General features: G+C 37.4%; 1 protein-coding gene across 1 annotated transcript in view; it reads right to left on the bottom strand.

The window, feature by feature from the left end:
• Window positions 1-11,142, bottom strand: part of LOC307140476 (potassium channel, voltage gated eag related subfamily H, member 7) — a gene marked incomplete at its 5' end in the record, with an annotated part of 95,924 nt that extends 84,782 nt beyond the window's left edge. Inside the window, 2 exons of the mRNA XM_079840034.1 lie at window positions 9,329-9,559; window positions 11,067-11,142. Coding sequence (XP_079696160.1) covers window positions 9,329-9,559; window positions 11,067-11,142 — 307 coding nt within the window. The remainder of the gene's footprint in view (window positions 1-9,328; window positions 9,560-11,066) is intronic.
• Window positions 11,143-12,214: the final 1,072 nt, after the last annotated feature.

The raw sequence follows: 12,214 nt of genomic DNA on the forward strand, positions 1-12,214 counted from the left end.
TTAATTGCACAGCCCTACTATGTGTATTTAGTGTGTATTTGTGTTACCTGTAGATTTCAATTTATGTACAGTCTAATCTTTTTCTTATGACTATGGGTGAATCTCCAGTTGTCACTGATGATTGTTGTTTGGACCTTTCTTGATTACAATCCGCCATCAAAATGATATGTTTAATTATTGCAGCTGCTGTGAGAAAAGGCTATAAATGATCCACCACCTGCAGCATCCTCACATGTGATATAGCCTACCCGGGATTCCTTCTTTATGTATACAGACGTGATGTAATGATGCAAAGACGAACAGCGCCATGCTCGAATTTTCCGCAGAAAGCTACCAGTACCACTCAAATTATAACACATTATTACAAGCTCACAAGCGTTGTGAATTGTGCTAAGGTAAGGATAAGGGTTTTAAACACTAATTTTATTTAAAAAAGTTACGGACTGCAGCTTTAATTAAGCTTTAAAGTCAGCATTAAATCAAAATTAACAATTCCTGTTTTTGTTGTTTTGTGTGTGTGTTTGTTTTATCAAATGAAAAATTGCAGTTTTTATTATAAATGATTTATCCATGCAGTGCACACCATACTTGTTTTTAAAATGTATATGCCCTCTTAGTCTTTAATCAAAATAACTCTGAAGATGTTTCTCTCAGCGCGAGAATGGGACAACCTGTCACTCACATGAGATTGCAGCAATAGCAAACCACAACCATCCAATGATCCAATACATTTTTAATGGACAAAATTAAGCCCCAACCTATATTTTTTCTAGTTTAAGAAGCTGTTCCACTAGCATATATATTAGGGATGCAACAATACTGTTAGTCCATGGTTCAATACATACCTCGGTTTTTAACCACGGTTTTCGGTTCGGTTCTGATGGCTTGTCACATCAGTTTTTTACTATTCTATTCTTAGGCGACAGGAACAGCAAGAGGTTAAGGAGAAGAATACTATTTTTTATTGCAATACTCTATAAAATATACATTGATTCTTATTAAAGCTACTGTATTGAAGTTTTTCAGTCAAGAGCAGTGAGTGATTTTCTCTTTGTCTTTTGTTGTTGTATTAACATTAAAGGGATCGTTCACTCAAAAAGGAAATTTCTGTCATCGATTCAAGCTCAAGTTGTTTTACACCTGAATAAAGTTCTTTCTTCTGTTGGACATAAAATATATTTTGAAGAATGTTGGAAACCAAACAGATCTGGTCCCCTTTGTAGGAAATAATAATATGGAAGTCAATAGCTACCATCAACTATCTGGTATTCAACTGTCTGTGTTCAACAGGAGAAATGAATTCAGGTTTAGAACAACATTAGAGTGAGTAAAAAATGACATAATTTTAGAGGTGAACTGTCCCTTTAAGGACAGTGTGTGCACTAGGCTGCGCTGCTGTCAATTTAAGACCTGCCCGCATCACAGACACACGCCGATTTTACTTTATCTTTAGACATAACCGACTGTGTTTATGTTAACCTTGTGTGTGACAGTATTAGCACAGTAAGACTACTTAGTCCATTAATCACGTGTTTGACAGGCGTTTAGTGCGCGCGCTCGGAAAAGCGCATGTGCATAATAATGAACTTTTGTGATTGTGAATAACTAGTGTTCCGGGAGTATAACTCTACCACTAACGTGTGATGTGAATGTATGTCGCGTTGTTCAGTATATTGGGATGGAGGTAAATGATAGAATGTGTAGAAAAATAATAATTCAATGCAAAACCGAAAAAAACGCAATTCACTAGCGCGTATTGAACCGTGAATGCCGTACCGAACGGTTCAATATTATATTAAGAATTGTGGCATCCCTAATATATATATATATATATATATATATATATATATATACAGGGAGTGCAGAATTGAATTGAACAGGCACGTTGATTTTCTGATCATATTTTTTTTCCAGGCACATTTGACCAATTCCAAACCACAGTAATCCTAATAACTACTATTGATTTAGTATTTAATAATGTATAAGTGATATATAATTGTTCATGAAGGCTGGAAATGAAAATCACCTTATATTCAGGTGTGCAGAATTATTAAGCATGTTTTCTTTTACAGATAAATTGAGCCAAAAAAGAGATTTAACTCAGACTGAAAAGTCAAAAAGTATTAAATGCCCATGAGAATGATGCAATACTAATGCAATACTAGACATTGCAGTTAAGGCATGACCATTGGACAGTGAAATGCTCGTTGGGTCAGCAGGGTCAGACAAAAACATGTGGCGGAGAAAAGACACCTGTTAACCGCAAAAGAATTAAGAATTAAGGTGAAGAATTAAGGGTGAAACCATCAGGAACCCTTTAGTCTCCAGCGCCACCATTTTCCAGAGCTGCAACCTACCTGGAGTCTCCAGAAGTGCAAGGTGTCAGGATCTCAGAGACTTCAGTTAGGTAAAGAATCCTAAAAAATGACCCCCACTAGATAAGAATCACAAGCTGAAGTGTTGTAAAATACATGAAGAAGGTTTTTTTATAGGCTTTATGGACAGATAGGTTGAGAATGACTCTTGAAGGACCAGCACCACATCCTCTAGTACCACTGTTTGAAGAATTCATCTTCCAGAATCTGGCAGTACGTTTTGGGAGTTCATTTTAGTCCATCCTGAAGTCCGTTTTGCAGAGATCGCGTTGCGAAACGGACTTCAGGATGGACTAAAATGAACTCCCAAAACGTACTGCCAGATTCTGGAAGATGAATTCTTCAAACAGTGGTACTAGAGGATGTGGTGCTGGTCCTTCAAGAGTCACTCTCAACCTATCTGTCCATAAAGCCTATAAAAAAACCTTCTTCATGTATTTTACAACACTTCAGCTTGTGATTCTTATCTAGTGGGGGTCATTTTTTAGGATTCTTTACCTAACTGAAGTCTCTGAGATCCTGACACCTTGCACTTCTGGAGACTCCAGGTAGGTTGCAGCTTTGGAAAATGGTGGCGCTGGAGACTAAAGGGTTCCTGATGGTTTCACCCTTAATTCTTCACCTTAATTCTTAATTCTTTTGCAGTTAACAGGTGTCTTTTCTTCACCACCTGTTTTTGTCTGACCCTGCTGACCCAACGAGCATTTCACTGTCCAATGGTCATGCCTTAACTGCAATGTCTAGTATTGCATTAGTATTGCATCCTTCTCATGGGCATTTAATACTTTTTGACTTTTCAGTCTGAGTTAAATCTCTTTTTTGGCTCAATTTATCTGTAAAAGAAAACATGCCTAATAATTCTGCACACCTGAATATAAGGTGATTTTCATTTCCAGCCTTCATGAACAATTATATATCACTTATACATTATTAAATACTAAATCAATAGTAGTTATTAGGATTACTGTGGTTTGGAATTGGTCAAATGTGCCTGGAAAAAAAATATGATCAGAAAATCAACGTGCCTAATAATTCTGCACTCCCTGTATATATATATATATATATATATATATATATATATATATATATATATATATATATATATATATATATATATATATATATATATATATATATATATATATATATATATATATATATATATATATATATATATATACACAAAGCACCAGTACATATAGATGAGATTCTAAAAAAAAACATTATATATATATATATATATATATATTAGTGCTGTCAGTTAAACGCGTTATTAACGACGTTAACGCAAACCTATTTTAACGGCGTCAATTTTTTTATTGCGAGATTAACGTTCTTTTTGGTCTAACAAACTTTGTAGTTTTTTCACATGCTGTTGCAACAACTAGTAACGTTAGAAAAACTACAACACCACTCCGGATGTAGCTAGACCGGAAACAAAACATCAGGCACGCTGCGGCTGCCCGCACTCGTTTGGGCCATTAAAAGATTAGACGTGGATGGCAAGCGTGAGACGCCGAAATGAGAAACGTATTAAGCCATGGTTTAACTCAGGGGTCTTCAACTAAAAGTGCTTGTCTTGAGCGCTGCTTTCTGCTCTGACACCAGACGCGAATGAAGCGTTTTGCGCGAGTGATTTAAGTCAATGCAAAGACGCAAATAGACATTCTGCGGCGCGGATTAAGCGGCGTGCATGTCGCGTCCGGTGTGAACGCACCATCAGTCTCTTCTTCACTGCATGCTTGACCGCGCGTCTGGGTCTGAACGTAGTAACTGAGCATTGCAACGTTAACTGTTTCATTACGTCAAAAGGCTTCGCGGTCCGGATTCGGACCGGAGTCCGCTAGTTGGCGACCCCTGGTTTAACTGCACTATAGGCGGAGTCCTAGTTTACCTTGCATGTGCACTTTGTAATTTTATTTTGTATCACCCTGTTTTGATCCCTTTGAAAGGGCTGTTGAAGCGGCTGTTTGTGCAACAAAGTATTTGTTTCACCCTTTTATTGATGGGCAGTGTTACATTGTGTGAGCGATTATTTGCTCCAAGTGAGAATGTTGGTGTGAAATCGAACACTAAAGTATGCCAATGTTGTTTTCAATAAAACAAACATTTGAACAAAGCAAGCCGATCCACTTTTCTATGTTGATAAGAGCATTAAAATAAGAAAAAATAATGGGACAAAAAGAAATCAAGGGACATTTAGAATAAATAAAAATGTGCGATTAATTGTGATTAATTGTGAGTTAACTATGACATTAATGCGATTAATCGCGATTAAATATTGTAATCGTTTGACAGCACTAATATATATATATATATATATATATATATATATATATATATATATATATATACACATACATACAAGAACTTTGTGAGGCTTAAAAAGATTCTAAAAAGACATAAGGAAGCTCAATTCTTTTGGTTCTAATTTTTATCTTTTTTTTATGAGTGAAAAAGGATGAAAAATGATGGTATGGTAGGAAAACAGAGAGAGAAAGACACAGAGGCTTTCTAAAAATGCTACTTGCACCTGCTCATCGTTCACAGTTTAATGCATTCACAGTAAAAGCCACTAAAATCACAATAAAAAAATAGAGAGCAGGTCCAGAACGTGCTGTGCTGTGACTTAACGACAGGAAAGCAGCCTCATTTACACCTCAAGAGAAAGAAAGTGGATTTATATGCGGTCTCTGGGGTGGAAGCCAGCGTAATGACATGTCTATTAGTTCATATGATATCTAAGCAGCATTCAGAACAGAGTCGACAATAAAGAGTTGACAATAAAGTGAGGTCTAGAGACAGTAACTCAAAGTTCCCCCTGGGACATATATGAAGAGAAGCCAGGGAGTTTAATGGAGAAGGGATGTCAGATAAATTGCAGCTGCTTTTTATGCTGCTAGCATAATGATTGACAGGATTATACGAATGATCTGTAGCACTTCAGTTATAGTTCTATTTAAAGGACTCTTAAACTACTAATTCATTTTTAAAGGGCATCAATGATCTGTGATGGCTCTAATGCATTATTGTAACAATGAGTGTGGAATGAGCAGACAAGGAAGCGGCTCTAAGTGCAGGAACATTTACTGAAAACTTGAATGAAAAACAAGGAACTCATGACACCACAACAATACGTACAACGACTGACAAAACACTGGTGGAACACAAGCACTATAAATACACAAGCTAAACAAGGTAACAAGGGGGCATGACAGATAGGAAACACCTGGAAAACTAAATCAGCATGAAAAACTACAATGAACTACAAAGCAAAAACACACAACAGGAAATAATGTAAAAGTCCACAAACACACAGGGAATATGTGACAATTATATCCTTTTTGGATAATGCACTATTACAAGTGAACACTTTCAATTGTGAGTGAGTGTAAAATGTATTTAAGACTTTGCAGAAGGAACGAGGTTTGCCCAGACAGAGTCTCTATAGTTCTCCAGAGAATCAACATTTGAGAGATGAAACCTAAGGATGGACATATGAGATGGGGAGAATCTAAAAAGTGTCTTTGCATGCACTGCAGTAACCAGATGAAAAACATAAGAGCAGAATACTGAGTTGAATGTATTATTGAATGAGAGAATTCTCCGCGGGTGGACAGGGGTCCTGTTTTTGCTGTTGTAAGGAAGCTTGGTTGTACAAGAGATTCAATATACTAGAGGCTGAAGAAATGATCTTGGGAAAAAAAACTTTTTCCAGCATTTGCTCTAAGAAAACAGATTCAGACCTGAAATTTTATAATGTGAAATAATGTATTCATTTCCAATTTTTTTTTTTCTCAGAGTATATATGCAATTTATATCCTGATGAATATTCTGTCTTTTGTTTTTTTTCAAATTGGCTTATATATGAAAAGAGGATTTTATTTTGCAACATTGTATTTGCTTGAGTTACCATTTTCTTGTAAATTAAAGCTGCAGTCCGTAAGTTTTGCCTCTGACGCCATCTCTGTTTGAAACCTGCAATTGCAGTTATTTGCGCAATTATCATCTTTACGTGGGTTGTACATCGGCACAGCTGGAAACTGTACTTTGGAATCACAGATTCTACGTCTTTGGAAGTATGACCAATATAAGAATTTTCACCAGAAAATGTCATCTGAACAAATAAGTAACATGTCTGCTAGTGATGGGGATTCGACTCCAAAAGAGTAATTAAACATAGGCTTCCTCCATGCTAGCTTTAGGTTAATTGATGGTATATTAACACAATAAATACAGATTTGGTTTTCCATGGTGTTCATAATCATTAAATTAACCATAAATCATAAGAAAATCACATCAAGAAGAAACACATCAATAAGTGCACATTATTGTAGAGTATTTACTATCTTTAACTCACCTTTTAAATTTGGACTAATTTGGACAGTCACGCTAAAAGTGTGCGGTTTTATTAAGGATATTTGAAGGCTTTGTCGGGGGGAAATAATTTAAATGTGTAACAACTGCAATTTCGTCTTATTTCTTATGTTTTGATGTATGGCCAGCAGCCATATCACACAGTAGCCCAAGACTGGTTTCCCACTGAAGCTAAGCAGGACTGAGCCTGGTCAGTACATGGATGGGAGACCTCCTGGGAAAACTAGGTAGCTGCTGGTAGAGGTGTTAGTGAGGCCAGCAGGGGGTGCTCACCCTGATGTCTGTGTGGGTCCTAACACCCCAGTATAGTGATGGGGTCACTATACTGTCAATAAGCACCGTCCTTCGGATGAGACGTTAAACCGAGGTCCTGACTCTCTGTGGTCATTAAAAATCCCAGAATGTCCTTCGGGGGAAAAAAAAGAGTAGGGGTGTAACCCCGGCATACTGGCCACCATACTGGCTGCCATCTCATCATCCAGGTGGATGCTGCCCATTGGTGGTGGTGGTTGAGGAGATTCCCTCCTTCCATGTAAAGAGCTTTGAGTACCCAGAAAAGCGATATATAAATGTAACTAATTATTATTATTATTATTATTATTATTATTATTATTATGTAAAGTAAATGGAGTCAAACACCCCTAATGTCTGCCACTTTTGTTCTGACCGACCAAGGAAAAAAGTATCACATGAAACCGTGCAGATTATTTCTATTGTTATACTTTATTCTCAACTTGTTAATGTTAACAACATCAGCATTGCGTGACTACGTGTATTTAATGTGTGTTAGCGTTACCTTTAGATTTCAATTTCTGTACATTCTAATCTTTTGCTTTTGACTATGGGTGAATCTCCAGTTGTCACTGATGATTGTCTTGGGCCTTTCTTGATTACAATCCGCCATCAAAATGATACGTTTAATTATTCCAGCTGCTGTGAGAAAAGGCTATAAATTGATCTGCCACCTGCAGCATCCTCGCAATTTCCAGTGGAAAGCTACCAGTACCACTCATATTATAACACATAATTACAAGCTTACTGTTGTGAATCAAGGTAAGGATATAGTTTGGAACACTGGCTGGTTATGTACTGGCTTAAAAATAGATTTTGGATCATTTTTAACCCAAAAAAGTTACGAACTGCAGCTTTAACATGCCAAGAAAATTTCAGAGCAGATTATAGTCCCTTTCACACATAGTCATTACTATTAAATTACTGTGTGAATATGAGAACGAGGCATTTTCAAAAATACTGGCAAATCAGGTCTATGATGCTATCTGTGAACAAAGCTGTAAGAGCTTGTACGAGGTCAGGATGCACTAACGTAAGAAGTCTGCTTTGGGCCAATCATAAAGCTCAGATGCATGGTACAGTAAGCTCTGCTGCTTTTTCTGCTTTTTCAGTATCAGTGTTTTTCAATGTAAACACGTGCAAGTTGTACGTCTTTGTCCATTGTGTCGTGTCCCCCGCGAGAACACCAAGTTTTTAAAAATGTGTCTTGAGACCCTGCCTTTTTCCCATTCATCAGCTGTGGCTCTGCAGATGGATACTATTGGATCATATTGTGCACCGTCTTGTGTTTTAAGAGAAAAAACGGGTTCTGTGTGATCAGCCTGTCACTCAAATAAATTCTCAAATTGGGAAGATAGTGAAACTAAAAGGCAGATTAAGACAACAGTGCATCGTTTAAACGTCATTTCCAATGAGTGACATCACAGAGCTTTTTAGTATTTTAGTGCTGATGTATGAATTAACAGTAAAAAGACATAACGCATTTGTTTGTGTGAACAGCACGTTTGTGTCGTTACAGCAGAAGCAAGTACACAATCACAATTTTCTTATAGAAGGAAAGAAAAATCCTCAGTGCATATTTTACTACAAGAAACACTCTGAACAGGACCAAAAATGATCTTAGTTCTCAGCAGTTTCTCTGTGATTTGAGGCTAAATTTTCCAAGACATTAGGAGCTGTCATTTCAGTGCTGACTTTAACTTTTTTCTGCAATAATTTAACTACACACTCCTTGACATGCTCTCTCTCTCTCTCTCTCTCTCTCTCTCTCTCTCTCTCTGTGTGTTATAATCTATATTCCAAGTATCAGTTTATTCCTACAAATACCATATTAAAAGGAAATAAAAGTACCATTGAATAAAAAATGACATGTCCCAAAATAAATTACAGTAACACAAAAATAAGAATTATAAATTGGAAAGTGGAGAGAAATCTGTCTCACAAATCAAAGTACATTAATGTGGAACCTAAAGCTTGAAGAGCGTAATTTCTGTGCCAAAAGCATCACAAACTGGAATTGCAAAAAATATTGTTTTTAAACAGGTTTGCCTTCCTGTCTGTAATTGGCAGCCAACAGATAGCTCCGCCCAAATCTCACTCTATTGGATAGAATGCTGTTTATGTGTCAACAAATCAACAACTTCTTATTTTCCGTTAGGCAAGGGCTTATTAAATGGAGGTTATTTTGAGCATAACATAAATGTACAGCGTAACATTTAGTAAACTCGACCCACAGACTTTCTCAGCTTCATTGAACAACTATAATGTAAAGCTCACACACTCACCGTCCTTGCGGTGGTAGGTGATCTCCACTTTGCGTTCCTCCGAGCCCATGAGAGCCTGTGCTACCTGCGCAATAGCATGGCGATTGGTCAGCTGTCCGTGCAGGAAGTCGCAGGTGCACGGCTTCTGCATGATGTCCGGTCGGGAAAACCCTGTCATCTCACAGAAGGCATCATTGCAGTAGATGATGGCACAGTTCTGGACGCGTGCATTGGCTATGACAAATCTCTTGTCTGTATAAATGGGCAGAAAAGAGTTATTGGGATAAAGAAAGTGTGTAAAGTCAGCTGAGGTGAAAGGACATACAGTAGGTTCTTAAATCTTTTATAAAAGTGTTACTTATCCTGCTTTAGGAGCACTTGTGCTTTTGGCAGTGTGTACTTTTAGATTAGCTGTAAATTTGAGAATTTTATGCCATTATATTGTGATTGTTGACAAAGTCTCTGCTTTTCTAACTCATAAGCATATAAGCACATGCAACACACTCTTTTTTTTGCATTTGTAGACAACTAATATGAACCTACCATCCATGCAGGATAGAAATAAACCTCATTGCATCAAGAACACATGAAAGGAACCATTGAAAAGAATATTCAGGGTCAACTATGTTAATCTGAATCATCAGAATTCGTGGCATAATGCTGGTTACATTTTGTATCTCCTTTTGTTTAAAAAAAAAAAAAAATCTGAATAATAGCGAGCCACTTACAGTGCATTAGCAGTGAATGGGTCTAATTTGTACAAAGCAAAACAAAACAAACCACATATAGCCACAATATGCATTGGCCTGATTTTAGTGTGAAAACACAATTGTTTAGTAACTTTTTTACTGTAAAGTCTAATTTCCCAAATGTATCACCATGACAATGCAATCCTAAAACCCTAAAATTACTGTAAAAATATTTTAAACAGCTTTACAGATCAAATAATATGAATAATAAGAATGAATGTCTTCACATTTCTTTGAAATTCTAAAAAAAATTGTCCAATTTGTATCTATTTTAAGTGCCCCACTTTTTTTTTTTTTTTTCTGTTTGTTTCTTTTTTTAAAGAAGCAAGAAATATTTTTGTGGTAGAGCTGAAAATCTGACTGAGATTAACTGAACCCAGAATATTTCTGATTAAGGAACATTTGCACAAATATTATGTCTTCAAATGTGTAGACGCACAATACTGTCTCAAGCTAACACCTTGCGCCTATTCACCAGAAATTATACCAGATATTATCATTCTATATAAACAGTTGTGACAGTAACAGCAGAGACAGTGACACATGGAAGAGTACGATTTTGGCAGTGGACACAGGGCCCGTCAACTGAGTGCCTGTGGTAGTGTGAGTAAACACATTAACACTCAAACACAACACAAACTGTGAAATTGATAGATGCTGACAATGATTTTACCCTAACGCTGAACAACATGGACAATCTCCTCGTTAACGTCTAATGGAGAAAGAGTCCAAACACTATCCACAATCTATTGCGCTGTTAACCACTTAACTAATCAATGTTTACATCAATGAGAAACGGTAACAGTATAGCCCTAATAAATCAAAGTATCAATTTCTAAGTTTGGACTCCGAAGAGAGGCTGAAACAAGTTGTACTGTCAGTGTGTGGAGGTAAATTCTCACTATTTAGAGGTCACACTAATTAAACCGCGACTGAATCCTTTCAAATGCAGCTTATTCATGCTATGAAGTAAACAAACATTACTGAAACATCTGAAAGCTGACACTCACTTTGACCCTCGAATTTGCGGATAATAATCCCGAGAAATGTGTTCTGTGGCGCGACGTGACCTCGTCGCACCGGCATGATTGACTGCTGGTTGTGCGCGAGAGCCGCTCGATCGCGCGCCCCTTTGAATCCTTTGAATGAGCTTCACGAGCGCAGCGCGAGGAAACGCGTCTCTTTGTGAGGGGTCATTCTGGCGACGTCTTCTCCTTCTTTCCACCGTTAAATTGTCGCTTTCCGTGATTCATTCCCGTTTTGGTCTTCACCGTTAGTCGTTGTTTAAAATGAAAGACGCGAAAACGAGCCGCTCTGAGGCTTTCAGCAGCATCTCAATCGAACTGAAACCCACTAATGTGACGAACGGCCAAAAAACTGACAGCAGTGACGTCTGTCTCTTCGCGAGGGGCCCTCGCGCTCTGCGCGCGACACTGCAAGGAGATGCGCGTGGAAACGGTATCTGTGTTGCGCGAGAGAAGCCCTGGAGGAGGGCACAGTTCACACGGATCGCTCTCCGCGAACCACGTCAAACACAACACGTGGGGGTTTCTTTTTCCACCTTTAGGATATTCATGACAGTGAACTTTAGAGCGGCTGCGGCGAAATTAGACAGGTCAATTACAGTTTGATTTGGAAATGTAAATTTGTGTAAAGGAGTGTTTATGCAAAACATGCGATGGCAAATGCAAACTTTAACGTGCCAAACAATAGTAATATTAATAGTAAATGGATTCGACCTTTGCGAAGTGCTTATTTGCATGTGTTGTACATTTGGGACTGTCCATGGTGCTGGAAATATAGGCTATCTCGACAGCGTTCCTCCTAAAAAAAAGGTTCAAATAAACGTTCAGAAAGAGAGGACGATTCCACATTAATTCAGGCAACAGAAAATCTTTTAATGAAAACAAATAAAAAAAAAAAAAAAAACGGGTGAAGTAGGCTACTATAACAAATAACGGAAGTGATCAAACGGGGGTTTTTTTTGGTACAAAAAAGACAATTTTGACTACGGATATCTAACATATAGGCCTAGGCTACTTTATTAGACTTCTGGATCAATGTATTAAAATGTTTGTCTCGATCCACCAAAATACACTATTTTCTAAGGGATATTTAAGGATAGATTTATGTTAATTCAATCATAATGTAAGGACTA

This window comes from Gobio gobio (assembly GCF_949357685.1).
Source record: "Gobio gobio genome assembly, chromosome: 17".
NCBI lineage: Eukaryota > Metazoa > Chordata > Actinopteri > Cypriniformes > Gobionidae > Gobio > Gobio gobio.